At 48.4% G+C, this 25,000-nt stretch overlaps 3 protein-coding genes across 4 annotated transcripts in view; all 3 read left to right on the top strand.

The window, feature by feature from the left end:
* The window catches only part of hdac8 (histone deacetylase 8), a 12,460-nt gene extending 7,406 nt beyond the window's left edge, over nt 1–5,054 (top strand). The window contains exon 5 of the mRNA XM_084451618.1: nt 4,820–5,054. Coding sequence (XP_084307744.1) covers nt 4,820–4,842 — 23 coding nt within the window. The 3' untranslated portion in view covers nt 4,843–5,054. The remainder of the gene's footprint in view (nt 1–4,819) is intronic.
* A 9,579-nt stretch (nt 5,055–14,633) lies between these two features.
* cited1 (Cbp/p300-interacting transactivator, with Glu/Asp-rich carboxy-terminal domain, 1) lies at nt 14,634–15,203 on the top strand (the record flags this gene model as incomplete). Its single annotated transcript, XM_084451741.1, has 1 exon — nt 14,634–15,203. One exon carries the CDS (start codon nt 14,634–14,636, stop codon nt 15,201–15,203), a length of 570 nt encoding a protein of 189 aa, XP_084307867.1.
* A 3,985-nt stretch (nt 15,204–19,188) lies between these two features.
* Nucleotides 19,189–24,842, top strand: rps4x (ribosomal protein S4 X-linked). Of its 2 annotated transcripts, none has more exons than XM_084451754.1 (7): nt 19,189–19,236; nt 19,812–19,889; nt 20,282–20,462; nt 22,405–22,502; nt 23,041–23,212; nt 23,864–24,021; nt 24,659–24,842. In XM_084451754.1, exons 1-7 carry the CDS (start codon nt 19,234–19,236, stop codon nt 24,758–24,760), a joined length of 792 nt encoding a protein of 263 aa, XP_084307880.1. In that variant the 5' UTR covers nt 19,189–19,233; the 3' UTR covers nt 24,761–24,842. The 2 variants fall into 2 exon arrangements, with proteins under 2 accessions (XP_084307880.1, XP_084307881.1); XM_084451755.1 differs by lacking the exon at nt 19,189–19,236 and adding an exon at nt 19,331–19,351.
* Nucleotides 24,843–25,000: the final 158 nt, after the last annotated feature.

Below are 25,000 nucleotides of genomic sequence, written 5' to 3'. Positions count from 1 at the left end.
ACTAACTTTGTAACGTTTGTATGTGGGCATTTGTTTATATGTGCGACCGCTGCCTCACCCCGCTTTGTGCGTCAGTTTGCTCTGTGTGTGTGCGTGTGTGTGTGTGTGTGTGTGTGTGTGTGGAATCAGCATGACAGGCGTTTGGTCTTTTCACTGACAGCCCACCCTCCCTGAGGGGAATCATTTAAGGGGTGAAGGAGAGGGGAAGGGGTCAGAGAGAGAGATGGAGGGAGGGAGAGGTGCGTTACAGGAGAGGGGTGTTATGGGAGAGACTAGGAGACGAGACTGGGAGGGAGCTTGAAGGCCCAAGGGAATGGGCTTTGAAATGGACGCGGGTCTAAGCAGCTAGGAGAAGAGGGCTAGGTATCGGAATGGAACCGGTCCAGTTGTTGGCTGAATGCAAGGTGGTAGGAAATAGGAACTACAGCCCAGAGCACAGGAGAAGATGCCATTGAAATGGGACTGGCATGAGAAGTTGTTGGGTTAAAGAAACATGCTAGGAAATAGGAACTATAGGTCTAGAACACACACACACAACACACGTCTAGAATATAGGCTAGGTGTAGCACACACACACATTCTAGAACACAAGTCTAGAACACACACACACACACATGAGCCTTATTTCCACTGTCGTACCGAACCGTTCTGAGCATGCAGGGTAACCGTTCCGACGGTGTTTCCACATGGGACCGGTTGGGCCCAGAACCGTTCCCAACAGCCCGAGAGGTGGAAACAGACACTGTAACCGTTCCCACGGGTCCAGAACGGTGCGGTTTGAGCACTGTATCGGTTCAGCACGACAGTGGAAATAAGGATGGTCTAGAATCAGGCCCCCAGGATTTGAAATCTAAAGTGAAGCCCTATAGGACCGCGCCATCTTTGAAAAAAATGCTTCACTGATACCTTTGACATGCGCAGTCAAAGGTATCAATGACGCGTTCTTGTAGTCCACGAACAGATTGCCTTCATGTGAAATGCAAACGCGCGTTCATGGCTCTCCCCGCTCTGAGTTAGCAATGAAAAGCGGCTTGCTTATTAATCTACTTTCGTGAAATATATCCTTTGGAAAAGTTTTTTTTTTTTATCCAGGCATCTTAGTTTTAACAGTATAATTGTGACTGAACATGTTTTGTTTGCTAGTAGGCGGTATTCATTCTGTTTCTAGCTCGGCGGGTTAGCCGCGAACTTCATGCCGCAGCGAGAGATCCCGTCTCTGGGTGGACAGCTGTTCAACTCGCCTGGGACCAGGTCCCCTGGAGCTATTTCGCCTGGCTGCACATCGCGTTGTTGTGAACAGAATGAATACCGCCTACTAGCAAACAAAACATGTTCAGTCACAATTATACTGTTAAAACTAAGATGTCTGGATAAAAAAAATATGTTTTCTAACGGATATATTTGACGAAAGTAGATTAATAAGCAAGCCGTTTTTCATCGCTAACTCAGAGCGGGGAGAGCCATGAACGCAATCTGTTTGAGGACTACAAGAACGCGTCATTGATACCTTTGACTGCGCATGTCAAAGGTATCAGTGACATGTTTTTTTCAAAGATGGCGCGGTCCTATAGGGCTTCACTTTTTCGAGCAGTCAGTGAATGGAGTGACCCTATGCAGTTCTATTAATACATCCATGTCTAGAATATAGGTTCACAACACACATGTTCTAGAATATAGGCCAGTTGTAACACACACACACACTAGAATATAGGTCTGGAACACATCTAGAGCTGTTTAAATGAATGGCCTCCCGAAAAAATACCAGCTATGGATGATGTGATTACAGGCTAGAGAGCAGGAAGCATGGGTAGGAGCTAGGAGATCAAACTGCGGATGGAAGCGGGGCCGGTTCGCTGAACCTCAGAAGGCACCAAAGCCGGCGGTGATGATGGGTTCGGTCAAGGGAACGAGGGAGGGAGGGAGGGGAGGAATGAGAGGAGAGAAATGAAAGACAGAGCGGGCGAACACATGCGGCCGGGCGCTCTCCGCGACCCTGTCACATCTGCTCCCTCTTTTCCTTCGCCGCTCCCTCGTTCCCTCTCTCCCTCTCGTCCCTCGGACCCGACTCGCCCTTTCGCATCGAAGTGGAGGCAATGTTCTGCCTCTCTGTTCCCTGCTTTCTCTCTCTCTCTCTCTCTTTCGGTCGCTTTCCCTTCTCTTTCATCCGCCGCTCTTGGCGGGTCCTGCTTTCGCCCTGTCACGTCTGCTTTGCGTCTCGTACCCCCCCCCCCCCCCCCCCCTCCGTCCTACCTCTCTCCTCTCTCTCTCTCTCTCTCCCTTCTCTCTCTCCCTCCCTCTCCTCTCTCCCTCCCTACCCTCTCTCCCTCCCTCCTCCCTCTCTTTCCCCCTCTCTCTCCCTCCCTCTCTCCCTCCCTCCTCTCTCTCCCTCCCTCCTCTCTCTTTCCCCCTCTCTCTCCCTCCCTCCCTCCTCTCTCTCTCCCTCCTCTCTCCTTCCCTCCTTTCTCTCCCTCCCTCCTCTCTCTCCCTCCTCTCTCTCTTCCCCCCTCTCTCTCCCTCCCCCCTCTCTCTCCCTCCCTCCTCTCTCTCCCTCCCTCCTCTCTCCCTCCCTCCTTCCTCTCTCTCTTTCCCCCTCTCTCTCCCTCCCTCCTCTCTCCCTCCCTCCCTCCTCTCTCCCTCCCTTCCTCCTCTCTCCCTCCCTTCCTCCTCTCTCCCTCCCTTCCTCCTCTCTCCCTCCCTCCCTCCTCTCTCCCTCCCTCCCTCCTCTCTCCCTCCCTCCCTCCCTCCTCTCTCTCTTCCCTCCTCTCTCTCTCCCTCCTCTCTCTCTCCCTCCTCTCTCTCTCACCTCTGCCGGGCTGTGGTGTAAGAGAAGCACAACTGTCCTCAGATAATTGTTTCTCTCCGTCTCTCCCCTTAAATCAATCACTCACAAACGCACACACACAAACGCGCACACACACGCTCGATCCAGTGACATCTGAAGGATGTGGTGTAGGCCTATTTCTGGGCATCTGTGCCTAGAAAAGTAGACTTGTTTACAAGACCCTGGGAAACTATTGTGCGAGTGTGAGCGAGGGTGTCATTAAACCCGGCCTTTTCTCAGGGAAAACCGACGTTTAGAACCATTCCTGTGGTCCGGAACCAGGAGAACCCTCAAGTCATCTCCCTCGGCCAAAGCCTCGGGCCCGCGGTGTGGCTCATCTGTCAGACTGCATGTCCCCCGCCGTTATCGCGCCATCGACGGAAACCTTGGATCTTGCCAGTGAAGTTTTTACGGCCACGGATGTTCCAGTGATCTCCAGCTTTTAATTGAGCCCGTGGCAGCTCGAATTAAATGAAAACGAGGCTGTTTTGCTGATGGCCGCCATGAGCAGGATGGTTAATGAACATTAAATTGGCGTTAAATTATTGCCAGCATGTCCTTCATGGCGATTTTGGAAAGACATCAACCGTCAGCAAAACAAAACCGTGCCCGTGCATCCGGTGCGTGGGCCAAATTGAGTGAAATTAATTACGCAGATTTCTCACTGGCTGTGGCAGCGCAACGGCGGTGGCGGCGACTGGCTGTGTCTGGGTGTTTGTTTAACGGGTTATTGATGTCGTTTTGACTGTGTTTACGAGGCGGGGAGGCCTTATTTCCCAGGGCACGGATAAACCGGGAGAGGAAGGAGGACAGCGAGGTGGCACCGCGCGTGAAGGGGGGAGAGAGAGAGAAACGACTATCGTGATATCCGTTACCCCGTGAACGAGCAGCTTGCTCGTTAATTCTCCCCCGGGGTTGACGCGAGGCGCTTCTCCTCCCGCGAGAGTTGGAAGTGGCGGCGGGGTGCGAGCGGCCCCGGGACATCGCAACACTTCAGCGCGAGGGGAGGCTGCGATTGATTAACGCGCGCGCAGGTAGTAAATACGAGGCCAGGCGCGGTTGCTCGCCACATTACCGGAATTTCCAAGCACATCTGGTGGACATTTACGAGACTCGGGGCTCCGGTTTAAAAAGAGAGAGAGGGAAAGAAGAAAAAAGGAGAGGATTAAAAAAAAAAACACACACACACATGGTTGCCTTTTGCTTCTACCCTGATTAGAATTTAGAATGCGCGGTCGAGGAACGAACGTATAGGCGCGAGGCCTATCCTGTTTTTCTCTGGCTCAAGACTTTCATCCGCGCCGTTTAAAATGATGGGTTTTCAACAAACAAACAAACAGCAAATCCTGACTCCATAAAACGGCTATACCCGACAGGATGCCGTGTCTGTTTCAGAGACAGTGTTGTGTATTCCCCATTCTCACAACGTTTTAGGTCTGTTTAATATGAGGAAACAGCGTTTGCACAATACCCCAATCAATGCAGCATTGTGTAGGCCTGTTCAGCTATGAGTCACAGTTTGACCCTTGGAGATGCAAACAAAAAGCCATCGCTATCATTTGGATGAGCATCAACCCAGAAGATGCAAATAAGGTGTAGGCGATACGTTTGAATTTTACAAATAATCTAATTTGCATATTGGTGTTTCCTCTGGATGAACATCTTGACGTGTTTTGCCTTTTTTTTGGGCTACCAAAACCCACCCATCTGCCGCTTCGGTGTGTGTGTGTGTGTGTGTGTGTTTGTGTGTGAGTGTTTGTGTGTATGAGAGAGAGTGAGCTTTGCGTCTTGTGATTCATGTTCTTTGCTTTCACTTATGTGTTCAACCTATTTGTGCACAATAATGTGATTCATCTGACCTGTTTAACCTCTCCCTCACCCTCTCTTTCCATGTCTCCCCCCCCCCCCTCTCTCTCTCTCTCTCTCTCTCCTCCTCTCTCCCTCTCCCTTCATTTTCTCTCCCCTGCGTCTCCCTCCTCTCTCTCTTGTTTTTTACAGGGAATCTGAAGAATGTGGTTTAGGAGTCGTTCACAGCCTGGGTCTCAGGCCTCCACTTTCCAAATCAGGTCGACCTCTTCTGCTCAAGTCAGCTTAATGAAGACAGTATGTGGATGTGGGACCCCCCCCCCCCCCCACACACACACACACACACACACACTCGTCCCTCTCGACCTCACATAGCCCCTAGGGAGGACAGAAGGAGAGAGTGTGTGTTTCCAGGGGGACTGTTTGAACGGGGGACATTACCCCCTATAGGAAGGACAGAAAGGCAGAGAGTGTATGTTTCCAGGAGGACTGTTTGAAGGGGGGGGGACATTATCCATAGGGAGGACGGACAATGGGGAGAATGTGTTTCCAGGGGGACTGTTTGAGTGGGGGGGGGGGGGGGGGTTTCGAGGAGCAGAGGGGTGTTGATGTTGTTCACCTGAATTTTTTTGGCCTGTTTATTTGTTTGTGGCCTGTTTGTTTGTGTTTTTTAAGGGGGTGGGAGGTAACGGAGCAGGCTATTTTAAACAAGGAGAGAGAGGTGGTAGATAGGACATGTTACTCTCTCAAATGATGACTGTTTAAGACTTTTGAAGACTAGGCCCATAACTGCCTTTTAATGTCTTATTCCAACTGCATGTTTTAATTCAAATGTAAATGTAACAGGAGCTGTGTAACTATATTGTATTATTGTGCTTTTGGTTTCACAAAAGTGTATTTGAATTTAAAACAAATTGCTTTTTAATGGTTCCTGTCTGCCTTCTTCTAGTGTAAATAACTCGTTTGAATAGCCTACAAGACCATGCAATTGAAAACTACGTGGGTGTGTTGTGGTAGATTTAAACTGAGCTTCAACACCGTGTTGGCTATTCAGGAAAACGAACCCAAATGTTGCAGTACATTTTAATACGGAACCTCATTGAAAGCCTAGCCAATCAAAGTTCCCACGTGGGAAACAGAAGTGTGTGTCGTAACAGTTTGTGATTTTTCTGGAATCCGCGGTCTGCCCTGCGGTTGGTGCCGAGTGGATCCGAAACAAGTGAAACTCATTAGCTGGTTTACGACTTCGGAAACTGAACGCCGATTGAAATTCAATACTATTGTAAACGACTGTTAAGATATATGACAGACTTGTCTTTAGATGTGAGAGCTTGCATGAAACTACAGGCAAGAAGACCAAAACAACTTTGGATTTATAATGTTTTGCATGAGGGAGTGGATGTTTAGACTACGCACAGTCATTTTCCATCATGCATATGCCCCTTGCAGGAGAGCAGAAACTGCGAATCTGTCTTCTTGTGCCGTGCAAATCAAACGGCAGTGTAGACAACATTTGAGCCATGGCTTGTCTTTTAAAATAAAATTTAAAAAAGTAATTTCTGGGGCCTGCCTTTAACCAATTCTATAGCCTAGATCTTCAACTAAAGAAACAGACTGTAACGTTGCCCCTCCTGAAATCAAACTGATCACATTCTTCTATTCTCTTGCTCTATTCATGCTGTCGGTTGAATGGCACACCTGCTCACACCGTGGGCCTCGCGGACCTCAACGACAGCGGCTGCTGAGTGAGGAGGAGGACCTCCCAACGACATTTATGCAAAACGTCATTTTTCCCTACTCCAAATGCGCGCCAGCCAATTTGAATATACGTAGGACTAACTTAACCTTTGTCATAGATAGCCTAAGTTTGGTAGGCCTAATAGCCAAATCACTATATGTTACTAAAATGTTTTATCTTGAAGTAATGTTTTACATGACTCAATTAAATGGGGATTTTTCTTTTATGTGGGCACTTAAGCTATAGGCTAACTGTCCTTTTCAGTTTCATCATCCATGTGACTTTGGTAGAGGGAAATTAGAAGCCGTTTGTCGTGATTTGCATAACGTTTCCCTCCAGAAGAGAACAGAGAAGACAAGAGGAGGCGCCCTGGTCCATAGGTCACTCTCGGCCTCATCAACATGACAAGCGTCTTGTTCAGTGACGGAGGGCTTTAACGGCACAATACCGACAGATGCAACCTTTTATCCGGTTATCCGAAAAGAAATTAGGCGCGTGGCACCTCTAAGGCGCCAAAGCATGGGCGTAGGTTTATTCATGGGTTTCAAATGTAGTCCTAGACCTGCCATATTGGGGACCAACACAGGTGTTTCAAATGAATTAATTAGTTTTACTGCATAAGATTCTATGCAGTAGAGCCAATCAGATAAATTGAAACACCTGTGTTGGTCCCCAATATGGCAGTTCTAGGACTAGGACTACAATTGAAACCCATGAATTGGAGAACTATGAGGCATTGAAAATGTCTGCCTATTCATTCAAATTGCTCACCCATTTTGAACATACTTCCTGTAGACCATTGCACATGCAGTAGCTAGTGTTTTCATGGCTAAGCAGCCCACAGTAGGAGGTTACAGCACCTGCCGAGTCTTTCTTGGCCTTGGCCCTTTTCCTATAGACATACATGAGGAAAGAAACCACTGTAAACTCCGCTATAAGTAGCCTATTGAGACCTTCCTGATTTCGCGAGCTCACATTCTGTTTCTCTCGCAAATTAGTCTGGATACTCTCCATAGAGATCTGTTTGTGCCAGATCAGAAAACGATCTCGCCAATCAGCATTGGTTCTGAGGAATTTGAAATACAAACAGCTATGCTGGGCGGGTTTAGGTGCGACTATAGCAAGTAGCGGTTAAAGTTAGCGTGTGATAGACAGATCATCCAATCACCTGCCAAGTATTTTTAAGAGGGCCTGCCCTTTTCCAAATAGTTTCCAATGGAGAGTTCCCAGATGGTTATACGAAGCAAACCATCTGGCGCACTAGGTTAGGCTCTTGGTGGGCCTACACACTGCTAAAAGAATGGTCATATGCGCCCCAGACCACCTCCGAATGTGGTCTGAGCAATCAGAACTCAATGTTTCCTCATTCCTCAATGCATTCACACCTGTATTCTTGTCTAGGCCTACTTGTGATCAGGTCACCCGAGACGCATATTAATGCCAGGCGTTTAGGCAAGGCTAAAGCTCAATCTTGGGATTGAAGTTGTTCAAGATATCTGCTGTAGGCATTATACTAGTAGCCTAGTCGTATCATCCTACCATGGATGATTAATTGGAAAGCATTTGGGAGTTTGATCTAGGCTTGGGGTTCTCATAGCACCTCTCTCTCTCTCTCCCCCCCCCCTCTCTCTCTCCCTCTCTCTCTCAGTTCAATTCAATATGCTTTATTGGCATGAATGTCGGGTGACAATATTGCCAAAGCGTCAAGAACACAATTCAATAATAACATGAAAAAAACAGATTAAGTATATGGTTAATTACTGTAAGTTAACTCACAACTAACAGCTCTCTTTATAGTAGGCCTAAGTAATATTTCTAGTAAAATGTGGCCAAATAAAAGGAAAAATAAATAATAACTAGAAAGTACATTTCCTGGAGAAAATGTGAGGTGGGCTAGCTGCTGCAGCTGTATGTAACAGCTACTGCTAGAACTACTACGGACCGGGCAATCTCGATGCACCCACCGGCGAAGATCGTGCATCTCTAGCCCACTCAGGGGCTGAATTGTGGGGTCCGTGGCGTGGTGGCAAGACTCCGCCCCCTCAGGTCAGAGCTGGTCGGGGACAGTGAACCCCTCTCCGGGCCACCTACCTGCCCGCACCGGTGAAGACCATGTGTCTCTAGCCCACTCAGGGGCTAAGTTGTGGGGCCCGTGGTGTGGTGGTGAGACTCCGCCCCCTCAGATCAGAGCCAGTCGGTGACAGTGTACCGCTCTCCGGGCCACCTACCTGACACCGGTAAAGACCGTGTGTCTCTAGCCCACTTGGGCTGAGTTGTGGGGCCCGTGGCGTGCTGGTTAGGCTCCGCCCCCTTGGGTCACAGCTAGTCGGGGACAGTACAGTGACCTCTGGGCAATTTCCATGCATCCACCATTGAAGACTGTGTGTCTCTAGCCCATTCAGGGGCTGAAAAGTGGGTTCTGTGGCGTGAATAGTGGCGTGGTGGCGAGGCTCTGCCCCTTTTGGTCATAGCCAGTCAGGGATGGTGTACTCCTCTCCGGGCTACCCACCGGCCCCCACCAGTGAAGATCATGTGTCTCTATTCCACTTTGGTGAGTTCTGTGCTACCACATTAGTTATAAAAGGGTGTCAGTACCTTTAAGAGAGGCTGCACATGCACACAAATTCCAAAAAAAGCAACAGCTGCCAGCACTCTAATCCCAACTGACACTCTGATCCTAGACATGGTCCGCTTCAGACAGCTCTATCGCGAAAACTATAAATGTTACAGCTTATATATTAACACCATAGGAATTCTGAGAACTTGCAGAACATTTCTATGTATAATATGTCCGTATAGCTTAAACACTGTAGGCATGGCGACAAGTTAGAAAAAGGGTAAAAATGCAAAATTAGCAGCTCAAAAGATAGTGCGGCACCATATGTTTCAATGGGGAGCGCAATTGCCGAACAAATCGTCATACCTCAAAAACAGTAAGTCACACAGCTTAGGTACTTACATTGTACGAATCAGCACAGTTGAGTGAATGTTTTGATGTATAATATGTGTGTAAGCTTTCAAAACTGTAGGAGTGCCAGCAGTTTACAAAATGTGTGAATATTTTCAAAGCAACAGCTGCCACCACTCTAAAAACATAATGATACTGAACATTCCACCAGCAGTTTCAATGGGACAAAAATTACTATTAAAAGTTAAATTACTAAAAAACTATAAAAAAAATATCAAAAATCTGAATACATCCGGGAAACGGCTAAAGACGATGAACATTTTGAATGAAGTTTCTAGCACAAAGTATGAAGAAGTAGTTAAGGGCCAAAAAACTGTGGAGAACTATAATAGGTAAGAAAGAAATAGTGGGAATATTACAAGTTGGGCTAGCTTCTACAAGCTAGCCCACCTAATAATAATAATAATAATAAATAAAAGAGCAAGTTGTGTTACTGGCAACCCTAAGGTTGTGGCAACTTAGTATTTTGCGGCTATAATAGCACAATCCTTCTTCTCTCCTAAAAGGTACTGGACTCTTTTTTGTTCTGTTAGGGATTCAAATTCGGGGCATTTTTGTCTAATTTCAAGTCAGAAACTTTCTCTGATGTCAGAGTATTTTTCACAGTGAAGGAGGAAGTGAAGCTCTGTTTCCAACTGTCCTCTGGAGCATTGCTGGCAGAATCTCTCCTCTAGGCAGCCAGGTCTGCCTGTGTCGACCCTTTTCAATGGCTAGGTTGTGCTCGCTGAGCCTGTACATAGTCAATGATTTCCTCAGTTTTTGATCTGAAACAGTGGTCAGATAGTCTGCCACTGTGTATTCTCTATTTAGGGCCAACTAGCATTCAAGTTTACTTTGAGTTTTTTTGTAATATTTTTCCAATGGTTTATATAATTTTCTTTTTGTTTACTTATAATTTGGTTGGGCCAGATTATCTGAGGGATGTCCTGAGGTGTTGTGGGGTCACTCTGTGAACATAGTCTCAGGACCATTTGGCTGAGGGCACTTGTCTCACCTTGGCATTTAAAAGCTTTGTGGTGGTAGGAGTCGGGGTCACTGGTTCTTAGATGCTGGTAAAATTTTATGGATCTTTTTTGGATGTCAATCAGTAGAGGAAATCGGCCGAGCTCTGCTGTACATGCATTGTTTGGGGTTTTTCTTTGTACTTTAAGGATAGATTTACAAAAATGTGTCTGCATTACTTCAATTGGGGTGTTTGTCCCACTTAGATAAATCCTGATGGCCCCCACACCTCACAACCATACAGGGCTACTGGTTCAATTATTGATTTTAATATTTTTATCCAGATTCTTATTGGAATATTTAGGTTATTTAAATTAATTGATCTTTTAATTACGTAAAATGCCCTTTGTGCTTTTGCTTTCAGTTCATTCACGGCCAGGTTGAAGTTTTCAGTCTAGCTTATTTAAAGTTCCAAATAAGTAGGCTATATTAATTTGTTTGTTTCATATTTATGGAGCCTAGTAAAAAATAAAATCTCTCCATCTCTGTGTTTCACGCGTGCTTTGGCCCATGTCCAAAAATTAGGGTGCTTGAATTTCATGCATGTTTTGCAAATCACCACCTATTGTCTCTCTCATGAATTATAATCAATTGAGTTGTCTGAAAACGGCTGTAATTTGATGTGTCATTCTGGAGTCCCCGCTCCTAGAATGGTGAACATCTGCCCCCACGAGAGCGCTTTCATGACGGGAACGTAAAAAAACTCCGGAAGGCGGAGTCCTCACGGACTGGAATGGCCTGGAAGATGTCATGTTTTTGTCAACGGCTACATTCAACGTTTTTCTTTGTGCTCCGGTCCGTTTTTTCTTGAAATCCATCTCATGTTGTTGGCTGCGTGCCCGTAGAAGCGCACCTCGCCGCTTCTTGAGCAGAGTGTGTAGTGTGTGTGCGTATGTGAGAGAGAGAGGAGGGAGAGAGAGAGAATGTGTGTATATAGGCTAATGCTTTTGATTCAGTAACAGCTCCATTGAAAAAACTCTCCCAGTTAGTCTATTATTTAGCAGCGATAGAGGCGAGTCGCGAGGAACAATGCTCTGACCGAGCGGCCGTTTATTACATACGGACTTTTCCACGGGGGAGAGCGATAAAGGTTTACTAAACAAACTTCACGTTAATTGTTAGAGGTTTTGCTCACAAAAAAAACCATTTACAGGCAACTGACAGGGTTTATTGGGTTGTCTACTTGGACCATTCCTTCTCTCCAAACGGACCTCCTCAGCTGCTTCAAAGTGGATTTCTAAACGGTTGGTCTCTTTCAGTTATTAGACTGTTTCATATTTGAATAATTAGGCCTACTCCTATCAAGGTTTTGCACATATGGATGAAAATATTCATTTGGTTAAATCTCACACAGGGCAAATTAGCTACTAGAAGTTGTCAGCATTTAGTGTAGCCTATTTATGCCTACTCTTAATAAGGTTTTGCACACTGTGGTGAAAACATTCAGTTGGTTAAATCTCACACAACGCAAATTACTAGTGGTCCAAACACAAAAGTAACGTTCTGCTCATAGGTTCGATTTCTCTAAGTTTACAATAGGTCTACTTTTTTTTGTGAACTTCTAGGCTACATTTTTGGAAAATTTCTCTCGGGGTGGATGACTTTTGCACACATCTTCCCAAAAGCAACGAACAAACAGATTGTTACATAACTACGCATAACACACTGCTTGGAGAGGTGTAGCCTACTTTATGGCCGTTTCGGTGTCGAATGGTGGAAAATGAACTACGGTCCAACAAACCATCTGTACTAGGCTAATAATTTCTAAGCTGTGTCTTCCCTTATTCTGGCATCCACAACTCGTTAGGGAGTTCAAAGTGAAGCCAAAGTGCCGCGCAGAGGCTGACGGGGGTGAAACGGATTTAACGATTGGATAAAGTTGTTTGAGTGTCATTAGGCTACATTTACTCGTTTTCCTGCGGAGGGGTGTGTGTGTGTGTCTGTGTGTGGAGGAGGAGGGGGGGCGCTCATAGATGCTGTTGTGGCAATTAAACCGAGCGGCCACGCATAGCACCCATATGGTGTGCGTGTGTGCGGGGCTTTGACAGACTGACGTTTCAATTTGCTTGTCATGCATGTTAATTGTGTAATTGAACCCTTGGCTGAGACGATGCGCGCTCCCTTTCATGCCCCCTCTTTCTCTCTCTCTCTCTTTCTCTCTCCTCAATTCAATTCAATTCTCTCACTGTGTTAATCTTTCAATTAAATTATCTCAACTCTCTCACTCTCTCACCCTCTATATTGAGATATTTTGATAGGATCATTGTCCAATAAAATTAGCCAACCAGATCATGTTCTCAGCAGCATATGGGTTCCAGGTGAAGATGATCCATCCTGATTGGTTAGAGCAGCAACAACGCTCTCCCCAGAGCCACTTCGCTACACTGCAGCGATGAAGCAAGGATGCAAGTGAACAGTATTGGAAGAGGTCCCTTAGGAAGCAGGGAAGGATGCATTTTAGGAGCATTTGATGAAATTCTCTCAGATTTTGAACAGTTCCCACGCGTATGGTTTTCTCCTCTGGGGTGACAGCGTGTTTGAACAGGGTCAGGGGTGTCCCCTTTCCCTAAGCTAGGAAAATGGCAAGGGTGTATGTTATTAGTGTTTGAACCAGGCTCAAGAATTTCTGTGTGTGTGTGTGTGTGTGTGTGTCAACCTGACGGCCTCAATGTTCGCAAAAGCTGTTCAGCTAGACAACCATGTGCTGCCTGGCTGGATGTGACAGTAACCAGCCTATGAATAATGAACACAAAGGCCTCAGAACAGACACACACACACACACACACACTGTGCCCTGACATTGACAGCTGTTTGGTATTCGTGTGTGTGTGTGTGTGTGTGTGTGTGTGTGTGTGTGTGTGTGACAGCCAGAACCGGAGTGCAGCTGCATGCCAGCCTGTTGTAATTATGTTCTATCCAAATAAGAGTTGGCTCAGAGAGAGGGAGGGGGGAGGGAGAGAGAAAGAGAGGGAGGGTGGAGGGAGAGAGAAAGAGAGGGAGGGTGGGAGGGAGAGAGAAAGAGAGGGAGGTGGGAGGGAGAGAGAAAGAGAGGGAGGGTGGGAGGAGGGAGAGAGAGAGGAGGGGGGGGTGGAGGATCATTTCACATTATTAAGCACTTAACTGTCTTAAAGGATAGGCGCACGACTTAACGTGTGTGTGTCTTTGTGGCTTTTCTGTATCCATCATGTGATCCAAGCTTTCTATGAATCAGAGGGAAAACGCATATTTATCAGTTATTACTCTTTGGAACATCCTACTTCGCACGCACGCACGCATGCATGCACGCACACAGACATAACACTCCTCTCTCTCTCTCTCTCTGACACACACACACATACACACACTTTAGATTACTCATTAGAAAATACATATCTACATTCTGTAAATATGAGTGTATAGGCCTATATATATATTTTATCTTTCCGTTATAGATCATAGTTATACTAACTTAACTTTATTTTTTTAACTTTACTTTTTAGTTTACTTACTAAACACACTTAGGATCCAGAAATAACATTTCACTGCACATTGTAATGATGGAGTACATGTACGTGACATAACAGTGTGTATTTGCGTCGCCATGTGACTTGCTGCTCTTGAAACCCTCAAAGGGCCTGTTGTTGTGTGTGTGTGTGTGTGTGTGTCACACACACACGCAGACACGCAGACAGTCTCCCCGGCTGGCTTAGCCCCCCCCACAGCATGTTCATGGTTAATTTACTTCTCAATGGGTCAGGAGGATCACACACACACACATCAAGAGAACAGAGCCGGGCCAGACAGAGGCCTAAGTAGTCTGGGTCACTCTCATATCCCCAGTTCATTTGCACTGTGACCCACCTAAAGATCTGACCATGTTCTTGTGACCCACATTGTAATCCAGGACCCAACTGTGGTGTGAACCAACTGACCCGCTCTGTTAATGCAGCCGTCTCTTGACACAAGGGTTATTTTGTTGCAGTCTCATGTCATGAGTCAAAGAGATTAAAATGCTTTATACAGTAATATTTACATATCTGCATTCACCTCTCTGATCAGAGCACTGCTGGAGATGGGATTTGACTACGGTGAAATGTCACAATATAGATAAGAACGTCTGTCAGACACGGACCGGAGATTGGGATGTCACAATCCAATCTCGACTGTCATCTGGCCTCCGTGATGTCATGGTGTCTCTTATCGGAGCCCTCTGTTTGGTTACTGCTCCGCTATCTCTTTGTGTCCCGCCGCGGTCCCCGTTTGATGATGTCACAGTAATGACTCCCCCCCCACCCTCTTCCCGCAGGCGTTCCCGTGTGATGACCTCACTGCTGTTCCCCAGCCCCGCCATGAAGGACCGCGACCCACCCACCTCCTCCACCTCCTCCTCCTCCTCCGCCCTTTCCTCCCTCCTCCACTACCCCCACCCTGGGAAGACGCCCGCCGCCGCCGCCTTCTCCCCCGCCTCCCCCTCCCCCTCCCCCCTCCTCACCTCCTCGTCCTCCTCCTCGTCCGCCCAGCCCCTCTCCAAACCCCAGGCCTTCTGCCTCCAGACTGGACCCCACCTCCTGGCGTCCATGCAGCTCCAGAAACTCAACTCCCACTACCAGAACCTGGCCGGAGCCCAGGGCCCCGGCGCCGGAGCCGCAAGGGGGTTCGGCGGGGCCTCGTCCCTGGGGGCAGGGCCGCTGGCGTCACCCGGGGGCGGGCCGGGGGGCCAGGGGGGCGCCGGCGCCGGCGGGATCATCGACTCGGACCCGGTGGACGAGGAGGTCCTGATGTCCCTGGTGGTTGAGCTGGGACTGGACCGGGCCAACGAGCTGCCGGAGCTCTGGCTGGGCCAGAACGAGTTCGACTCGTTCATATCGGACGTGCCCGCTGGCTGCTGACCCCTGACCCCACCCCCCCACCCCCACCACCCCGCGGACGACTGACCGGACGGACGGATGGACGGAGAGAGCGACAGAGGGGGACGGACGCCGTCCCCTCCTTCGTTTTTTTTTTTTTCTTTTGTCGTCGTTGTTTTCATCCCTCTTTCACCGCCTGCCTCGTCCGGGGCGGATGATGTCCGGCGGCGGCCAGCGGGCGGGCGGACCGAGAAAGGCCACGTGGGAGACCGCGTCCGGGCGCTCGGACGGACGGGAAGAGACTCATCTCCTCTCCCACGCTCATTCATTTTCTCTGAATGGAGGAGGAGTGATTGACACGTAGAAGAGGAGGGGGAGGAGCAAAGGCAAAGGGGGGGGGGGGCGGCCTATTTGAAAAAGATGACAAAGACGCTGGGGGGGGACACCTGTGTGCACTCGTTTTTTTTTTCTCCCTCCATCTATCACCCTCTCATTATTTCTCTCCCTCCGTGCCGTTAAGACTAAAGGCGCGGCCGTGGACAAACAGCCTCTCTGCTCGCCAGGCCGGGGGGGAACAATCCGCCTATTGTGACGCGTCTCCGGCGGGGGAGGTGGACCGAACTGCCTTCCCCCCCCCCCCCCACCCTTCTCCTCGCTGGACCGCGCCATTTATTTACAGGACTCCCCTCCCTCCCTCCCTCCCTCCCTCCCTCGATGTAAATAGACTCCTCCCCCTTTCCCTTTTTGTCTGCGTCCAAACCCCTGGAGGGTCTGCAAGGTGAGCTGCCCTCGTTGGCTACAGTCTGGACGTCCCCCAAGAATAGGACCTGTCGGACTGCTCCTCGGGGACGGGGCACTAAACAGACTGAGACAGCACTGTGGGCTGTAACCCCCCCACCCCCTCACACACCCCCAAAGGACCAGCTGGTACCAATGAAGGACTCTTATGTAGGCCTACCTGTGAGAGCAGCAGGACTAGAGGCAGTGGGGCAGGACAGCTGGGTAAGAGAGCTAGGGGAGGGGGGGGGTAATATAGTCAGTCATAATAGAACGAGGAGGGGTGGTCTATAGAAATTGCCGAGTGAAGACTACGCCTCTCATCGAAGGCCGGTCGGTCTATTGTGTGTCCCCGAAGGCCCCCCCTGCACGCACACGCTAACTTCAACCACACACACACACACGGGCTGACGGGAGGATGGTATTACGATACGGTAAGGGAAGTAGGCACTATGACGTAGGCGGATGCTCAGTTACCCACGGCGATCGGGAGGTTTCCGTGGACGAGGAGTGTGTGTGTGTGAGAGAAAGAAAGAGAGATGAATTAAGAGAGGAGTGTGTGTGTGTGTGTGTGTGAGAGATAGAGAGAGAGGAATTAAGAGAGGCATGTGGTGTGTGCGCGTGACAGTGTAACCGGACCCTAGTGATGCTCTCTGTATCTAAATACATTAATGAGTCTGCTTGTGGTTTTTTCCCCTGCCTAGCAGTGGTCTCTGTGTGGCTGGGTCACTCCGGAGGACACACTGCTCATAGTTTCCTCTCTCTCTCTCTTCTTCCTCTCTCATCTACTCTTTCTCTCTCCTCTCTCTCCCTCTCTTCTTCCCCTCTCTCTATCTACTCTCTCTCGTCTCTCCTTTCTCTTTCTCTGTCCTATTTCTCTCCACTCTGTCAGTCCCCCCGTTCTCTCTCCTGTCTTTCATGTTCTCTCTCTCTCTCTCTCTCTCTCTCTCTCTCTCTGGAGGGAGGGAGGGAGGGAGGGAGGGAGGGAGGGAGGGAGGGAGGGAGGGAGGGAGAGGGGAGGGAGGGAGAGGGAGGGAGAGAGAGAGAGAAGAAGAATGAGGCCTTTAACTTAACTTGGTCCAGAGCACTGGCTCCCAGCAGTCAGGGGTCTTTAGGCCGCGTCACATGATAGAACCATGCTGGCTTCGCCATGTCACAGGGGTCTTTGGTCTGCTAGAGCCAGTGCTGGCTTCACCATGTGATGGGAGGAGCGCTCACCTGGGTGTGTGTGTGTGTGTGTGTTGGGGGGGGGGGGAGGGCTGGTCTTATGGAGAACCCATTGACCTTACAAACTGTAGCAAGTTCAGTTACTTTCATTGTTTTTGTTTCTTTAAATGACAAATTTCACAACCTTATGTGAAATTCTCTCTTCCTTTTGTCAATTTTGTAAATGAAAAAAAGTTTTTTTGAAAAAAAAAAAGAAAGAAATTATTAGTTACCAAATGAATCACTTGTTGAACTGAAGTAGATTCTGCACTGATTGTTCTTAGCAAGTTCCTTTACTTTGTGCCTTTGTGGGGAAAGGAATGCGTTTCTTTGTTTCTGATTTTTCTTTGTTTTGAAATGATGGAATCATAACCCAGGATGATTTTCGTTGTTAGCAGCACTTTGTCTCCGCATCTCATTTGTATTTCTGTGAACATATGTAAATGACTAGATCATATTTAAAATGCTTGTATTTTTGTTACTTCCTCTGCATTTTTTGGGACAATAAAAACTTGAGTACCAGTCCTGAATTCGTTCTCGGTTTGTCGTTTCACCCAAGGTAGACTTACATTTACGGAATATATCCATTTTCACTCGGCTCATCCACACAAATTTGACAACTGTAGAACACCGCCATCTAGTGGCTAATTGGCAAAAGTCAGTTATAGTCAACTTTTATGTCATGTTGTTTTGTGGGACTATTTAATTATACTGATACAAGACGCACGCTCAGTCTTGAAACATATGCACACACATTACAATAGCCACATTATCATTTTATTGTAGGTCTACCGCAAGCACTGTTCCTTGGGATGAAATTCGTCTGCAGGAGAGCGCGCGCGTCACTGGTGTCACTTGGCAGAAGAACACGCGCGTGCTCAGGAGCGGCTTTATTATCTCGCGCCGCATAAACAGAAGGGCTCTGTCCCGCGCGCTGGCATTTCCTGAGTGAGATAGCGGGAGGAAATTTGAGTCAGGCTCAGAGAGAGAAAGAGAGAAAGACACGCCCGTAGGCTATATCAATGCCAAGGTTTATTCATTGGGACAGAGGTCATGACATAATCTAGCCAAAACACTGTAAGGACAAGCGATGACAAGAATTCCAATGTATCCTACCTGTAGCTACTTGTGACACATGGCAAATACACGTTCCATTCTATTCTATTCAGTTGGGCTTGCCATGGAAAAGGTATTACGTCTGGGAGTGGGTCTATCCAAAGCCTATGCTTACTCTTCTGTGTAATGAAAACGAATAGCCTACACATACCTAATGTAACCAACATTGCAATATGTTCAATATATGTATGGAAATATCAAACCCTGTGGTAATCCTATGCGTTCACAAGGCAAGGCAAGGTACGTTTATTTGATAGCACATTTCAGCAACAAGGCAATTCAAAGTGCTTTACATTAAAAGCATCAAGACAAAGTGCAACACACAAAATGTCATAAAACGAAATGAAAAAAGGACATTTAAAACAAAATGCAGGAAAAATAAAATACAGGAATAAAAGTTACAGTGCAGTGTATGAATGAATCAGTATTTGATTTAATAAAAAGCAGCAGCAAAAAGAAAAGTCTTCAGACTTGATTTAAATGAACTGAGAGTTGCAGCAGACCTGCAGTTTTCTGGAAGTTTGTTCCAGATAGCCTATGTGGAGCATAAAAACTGAACGCTGCTTCTCCATGTTTTGTTTTAACTCTGGGGACAGAAAGCAGGCCTGTGCCAGATGACCTGAGAGGTCTGGATGGTTCATAACGTAGCAGAAGATCAGAAATATATTTTGTCCCTAAACCATTCAGTGCTTTATAAACCAACAGCAGTATTTTAAAATCAATTCTTTGACAGACAGGAAGCCAGTGTAAGGACCTCAGAACTGGAGTGATGTGATCTACTTTCTTGGTCTTATGTGACTGTAGAAATTCAGGTCCGAGTGCACTAAAATACTGCAGTTATGCCCCTGAACGCTAGAGGGCGGTATATATAGTCTATATTACTTCAGCTCTATTTGTCCTCTCTCATCCACCGTACTCGGTCTTATCATCCTAGGCCGGAAACAAGGAGGTCCTTTTCCCCGCAGACTCCAACATGGTGAGCCGTATTTCCCTACAATTCTTCGATTGAATCATCTCTAAACATCCACTTTTCAGAATATAAAATCATACATCCACCCGTTACTGTTTGAAACCACATATCTGATTTGATGGTTAGTGTGTGTATTAGTTTGTAAACTAAAGATGCGGCCGATAAATAGATGCTGAATAACTCTGACCCTCTTGACTAGCATATCGAGCTAGTTAACGTTAGCTCAATTTCACTTCAGCGTTACGTCGCCGCTAAGCTCATGCATCGGTCCAAAACTATTTTTCCCTGTGTTTGAAGCTTAAGTCTCGTATTGCTCGTTTTGAACTGATATTGAAACGACTGTAATACAATTGTAAAGTGTTATTAATCTTACTGTGCCAACTAGGCCCATGTCGGAACGCGCATTCGTGGACAGCAGTGGCTAACTAGCTAGCTAACCTGTACTAAGCTAGCGAGCATAGCTTTACTGTTGTTGGTCGCATGGTTCCCTGTACAAGAACCTAAATCCGGGGGACCGAGCCGGCCGCGTGTTGCACGGGGATGTTTCGCGGGTGTTGATCGCTATTGTTCCCGGTTTCCAGGCACGAGGACCGAAGAAGCACCTGAAGCGCGTCGCAGCGCCCAAGCATTGGATGCTTGACAAGCTCACCGGCGTGTTCGTGAGTATCAGTCCTCCTTTGAACCGCACACCGTTGTCTTGCCCGTGTAGCTAGCTGGCAAACGTGTGGACAGCACCCGGCAACCATGTGGAGAGAAACGGCAATAATTTCACGCAGTTTTTGATTAAGCTTGTAGATTGTAGTCAGTGCAACAATGGTTTCGATAGGTAGCTGACGTGCAACAAGGCTTTCAATAGGTAGCTGATGTTACACCAGTGTCAGCCCATCCTGGCTTTCCTATGCTTGCTGGCTGGGAAAGAACAATGTTTTGACAAAGCCATAACTACTGTAGCATCCAGCCATCTTATTGTATACACAGTGGCCCCTTGGAGCCTCTGCTTCTCCACTCCTCTCATCCCCTCCTCTCTCTCTCCCTCCCTTCATCCCCCCAGGCTCCTCGTCCCTCCACCGGTCCCCACAAGCTGAGGGAGTGCCTGCCCCTCATCATTTTCCTGAGGAACCGTCTGAAGTACGCCCTCACCGGAGACGAGGTCAAGAAGATCTGCATGCAGAGGTTCATCAAGATCGACGGCAAAGTCCGCACAGACATCACCTACCCCACTGGCTTCATGGGTGAGTCGAAGTAGGGAGAGGAGGATGAATGTAGGGGAGGGTTTAGGGGCGACGTGTGGTGGAGCGGTGTAGGATTTAGGACATTTTAAGGTCAGTAATGCGGGCCGATCTGATTTGTTTTGTTAATTTCCTGTCCTGAAATGACATCCGCGCCTCCCCCACCTCTCCTCCGCGAGCAGGTCTGAGCTGTGATGACTCCCTATGGCCTTGATCAGCAATGAGCTGAAAGTACGCCGAATCCTCTAAGAAGCTCTGAGCTCTCGATCATACGGGGTGATGCGCTTCAGAGCCAATTTCACAGCGCTAGTAACTAAAACCAGAGAGATTTGATTTCGCACGAAGTCACCGATTTAAGATGGCGAACGAGAACGTGGCGTTGTTGTTGACGGGGGCGCGTTTGGACCGGTCGTCTTCTACGCTACGCCGTTCGTCTGTGAGCTGCGGAATAATGGCAAGGGTGTCTTGTACTGAAATTGTCTGGTGTTCTCTAGTGGTGAATTTCCCCCTCTGGGCTGTAGCTCACGAGGTAGAGCGGACGTCCAATGACCGCAGGGTCGGCGGTTCGATTCCCCACCCGCCTCCTGTCCACATGCTGAAGTGTCCTCGAACGAGACACCAAAGCCAAAACTGCTCTCAATGAGCAAGCTGGCGCTTTGCATGGCGGCCGGCCACCATTGCTGTGTGAATGGGTGAGTGAGAGGCCATTGTAAAGCGCTTTGTCCGTCGAGGTACGAAGGCGCTGTACAAGTTCATTTGCCTCAACCACTTGCATACCCAGATTTCTCTCTCATCCCTGAGACCCAGCCAATTGCGAAATGTCCATTGGTTCATCATATCAACCTAATATGGTATTATCCTGTTCATTATATTACCGTAATATGCTATTATCCTTTATCAATGCAGAGCAGCACAATGGTGTCACAGCTGGAAGGGTGTTATTGTGTAGATGGTAGTGGTTTGCCGTATGTTAATGTTGGACATTTGGGTGGAGGTCTTAAGTGAAAATTAGCTTTTTGGCTCACGGTGAGTCACCTGCCAAGGGGACTGTAGATGAGAAAACCTACCGGCCAAGTATATATATTTTTCAGATAGCCTTCCGAAATCTAGTTGCCAATTTACCTGCATTTGGCCGGTGGCAGGTGTTAATTTTCAGCCCTGGTCTTAAGTGTTAAATAGTCTATTGTTGGTAGCGGAGGGGTCAGTGACAGTGTTGGTAGCTGTTTAGAGGGGTGTTAGGTGTTTTATATTAGTGTTTTGAAGGTGTCGGCTGTGTTGTTTTAGTGCTTGGAGGGGTGTGATATCCCTGCAAGACTCCTGGCAGATGGAACATCAGAAGCCTGATTTAGATGAATTATCTGTAGATGCGTCTGGAGCTCCACCCAGGTCCCCTCTGGCATGGTGCACATCGAAGCACACTTTATGCATGCGCCATACCCACATAGACATGCATGCCGCCGCAAAGAATTTATAACTTATCTTTCACACACTGTGTATACACACACACACGCACACACATTCATATCCACCTGCACCCTGCCAAGAGCCCTATGGAGGTGTTAGTGCTTAATTTCCATCACCAGGTGAAGCCTCACAATAGCACACCGCAGGCCATAACACACACACACACACTTCCCTGAAGCTCCAAAAGACTGAACGCCCGGTGGGATTGCCCATTGGTTTAGATGGAAGAACGGCATCTTCTCTAAGTGTGTTGCGTAGCGTGTTGTTCTTCCGAGGGTAACTTGGGTTAGGGCGTGTTGTTCTTCCGAGGGTAACTTGGGTTAGGGCATGTTGTTCTTCCGAGGGTAACTTGGGTTAGGGCGTGTTGTTCTTCCGAGGGTAACTTGGGTTAGGGCGTGTTGTTCTTCCGAGGGTAACTTGGGTTAGGGCGTGTTGTCGCTGACCCCGTCCGACCGAAGGCTGCGTTGTTTTGTCATTGCAGATGTGATCAGCATTGAGAAGACTGGCGAGCACTTCCGCCTGATCTACGATGTGAAGGGACGCTTCACCGTCCACCGCATCACCGCCGAGGAGGCCAAGGTGAGACCGCCGCCGCCACCACGTCTCTTAATCTCAGATTGGGCTCATCTGAGATTTCTAGATTAAATCTGAAAAAAATGGCAACCTCCATTGCCCCCTTCCTTGGGAATCCACCAATCTAATATAACCTGGATAAGAGACTGTTCTCTACTGGAGCGCATGCTTTCACCTATCCAGTCATATTAGATCAGGGATTACCTCAAGAAAGCGACGCGTGTGTAGAGTATTCAAACGTGGCTCAAACCTCGGACTCGGCATACAGGCTGATTTAAAAACCCTTTTATGCTCCAGCAGCGATGATGACTATCTATGGTTTTGATTCAGCAATGAGCTGAAAATACCAATTCCTCTAAGAAGTTCTGAGCTCCAGCAGAAGAGAACGACGGGGTTCATAACGCCTCTGTTGCAAGGGTCCATGGGTATATGGTTCTAGAAGGCATGCATGGTAACAGGTGGTTTGACACCCTTCTCGCTCTCTCTCTCTCTCTCTCTCCCCCCCTCCTACCCTCCTCACTCCATCCCCTCTTCCTCGCCACAGTACAAGCTGTGCAAGGTGAAGAAGAACATGGTCGGCACCAAGGGCGTGCCCCACCTGGTCACGCACGACGCCCGCACCATCCGCTACCCCGACCCGCTGATCAAGGTCAACGACACAGTCCGCATCGACCTGGAGACCGGCAAGATCACCGAGTTCATCAAGTTCGACACCAGTAAGGACCGGCGAGGCGCGTCTAGCGATGGCGGCGGCCGGTTAGACGACCGTGGCTGGCGGGCTACGTTAACGATAGAGCGCCGCGCGTTTTTTACTCCACATGCCGCGGGTTAGCGAGTGTACGTTTCGTGGGGGTGGAAACTACGCTCTTGATCGGGAGAACGCTTATTTGCGAACCAGCTCAGGACAGTAGTAGTACATGTATATGGCGGAGTTGGTGAAATATTTCAGTTTTTAAGTTTATAGGTAAACCTGACGCGCCAGATGGTTTGCTTCGCTTCGTATAACCGTCTGGCAACACTCCGTCGGAGACTGTTTGGGCTATTTCAAAAATACTTGGCCGGTGATTGGATGAACCATCTGTCCATATCCCTCTGAGCCGAAACGCTGATCGGCGAGATCGTTTTCCGATCCGGCGCAGACGGATCTCTATTGAGAGTGTCCGGACTGGTTTGCGGGAGAAAAAGAACGTGAGTTCAGGATGGCTAGTATTTAGGAATTGCTATATTTCAGCTATATTTTCAGTTCATGCACATCAGATATACCCTGGAATACCCCATATACTAACCCCCAACCACAACCTATTGATATTCACTCTGCAGCCCCTGAAACCAATTCTTACCCCCTCCTGTCCCCCCCCTCCCCCCAGGTAACCTGTGTATGGTGACCGGCGGTGCTAACTTGGGGCGTATCGGCATCATCACCAACCGGGAGAGGCACCCCGGCTCCTTCGACGTGGTGCACGTCAAGGACTCCACCGGCAACAGCTTCGCCACCAGGCTTTCCAACATCTTCGTCATCGGCAAGGTGAGCAGCCGAGGGCGTGCCCGCGCGGCACACACACAGATACATAACACACACCCCGCGGCACACGGATTAACACACAAGCATATCTTGATGTCTATCTACACACACACTTGCACTCGGGCTACAGTCCGGTGTTTGTGAAGGTGAAGCATAGTCTCCCTCTCACAGCATAACCCTAAGATGTGGGACTGCAAGTCAAGTCAGTCTTTATTTCTCCTGGGGGAGTTTGTTGAGAGAGCGGAGAACAATATGACCGGGACATCTCATTACTGCCACCCAACAAAATGTATCGTGGTCCTGTGAGCTCTATGCTAACATCTCTCCTTCCTCCCTGTCCCCTTCTCTCTTTCCCCTCCTCCCCCTCTCCCTCCTCTTTTCACTCCTCCTTTCCCACCTCCATCCCTCTCTTTCCACTCCTCTCCTTTCCCACCTCCATCCCTCTCTTTCCACTCCTCTCCTTTCACACCTCCATCCCTCTCTTTCCACTCCTCTCCCTCCCCATCCTTTTCTCACCTCCATCCCTCTTTCCACTCTCCCCTCTCTCTCTCCCTCCTCTCTCCACTCATCCTCTCCCGCCCTCCCTATCCTCTCCCTCCCCTCCCTCTCTCTCCTCCCCCCCCCCCCCCCCCCCCCCCAGGGTAACAAGCCCTGGGTGTCCCTGCCCCGTGGGAAGGGTATCCGCCTGACCATCGCAGAAGAGAGAGACAAGAGGATCGCTGCCAAGGCCGGCAGCAACTAGACCCTGGGACTGATAACAGGGACCGGTCTAATACCGCGTCGTATGGATATGAAATAAAAACCAATGTTATTTACAAAAACTTGACCTGGCTTGGCTCGTTTCATTTCATTTAACTGTTCTCAAGGGTGTTTAGTTTGGGTGGTTTCTAATAAAGCGAAGGTGTCACACTTCCAAAATGCTTTTTAATCTTGAGAAGTGCGATTTGTCATCCGAGCCTTACTGGATATCTGTACGAGTTTG

Source organism: Borostomias antarcticus (genome assembly GCF_949987555.1).
Source record: "Borostomias antarcticus genome assembly, chromosome: 17".
Lineage (NCBI taxonomy): Eukaryota > Metazoa > Chordata > Actinopteri > Stomiiformes > Stomiidae > Borostomias > Borostomias antarcticus.
The sequence above is the reverse complement of the archived record's forward strand: the minus strand, read 5'-3'. Positions and strand labels throughout refer to the sequence as shown.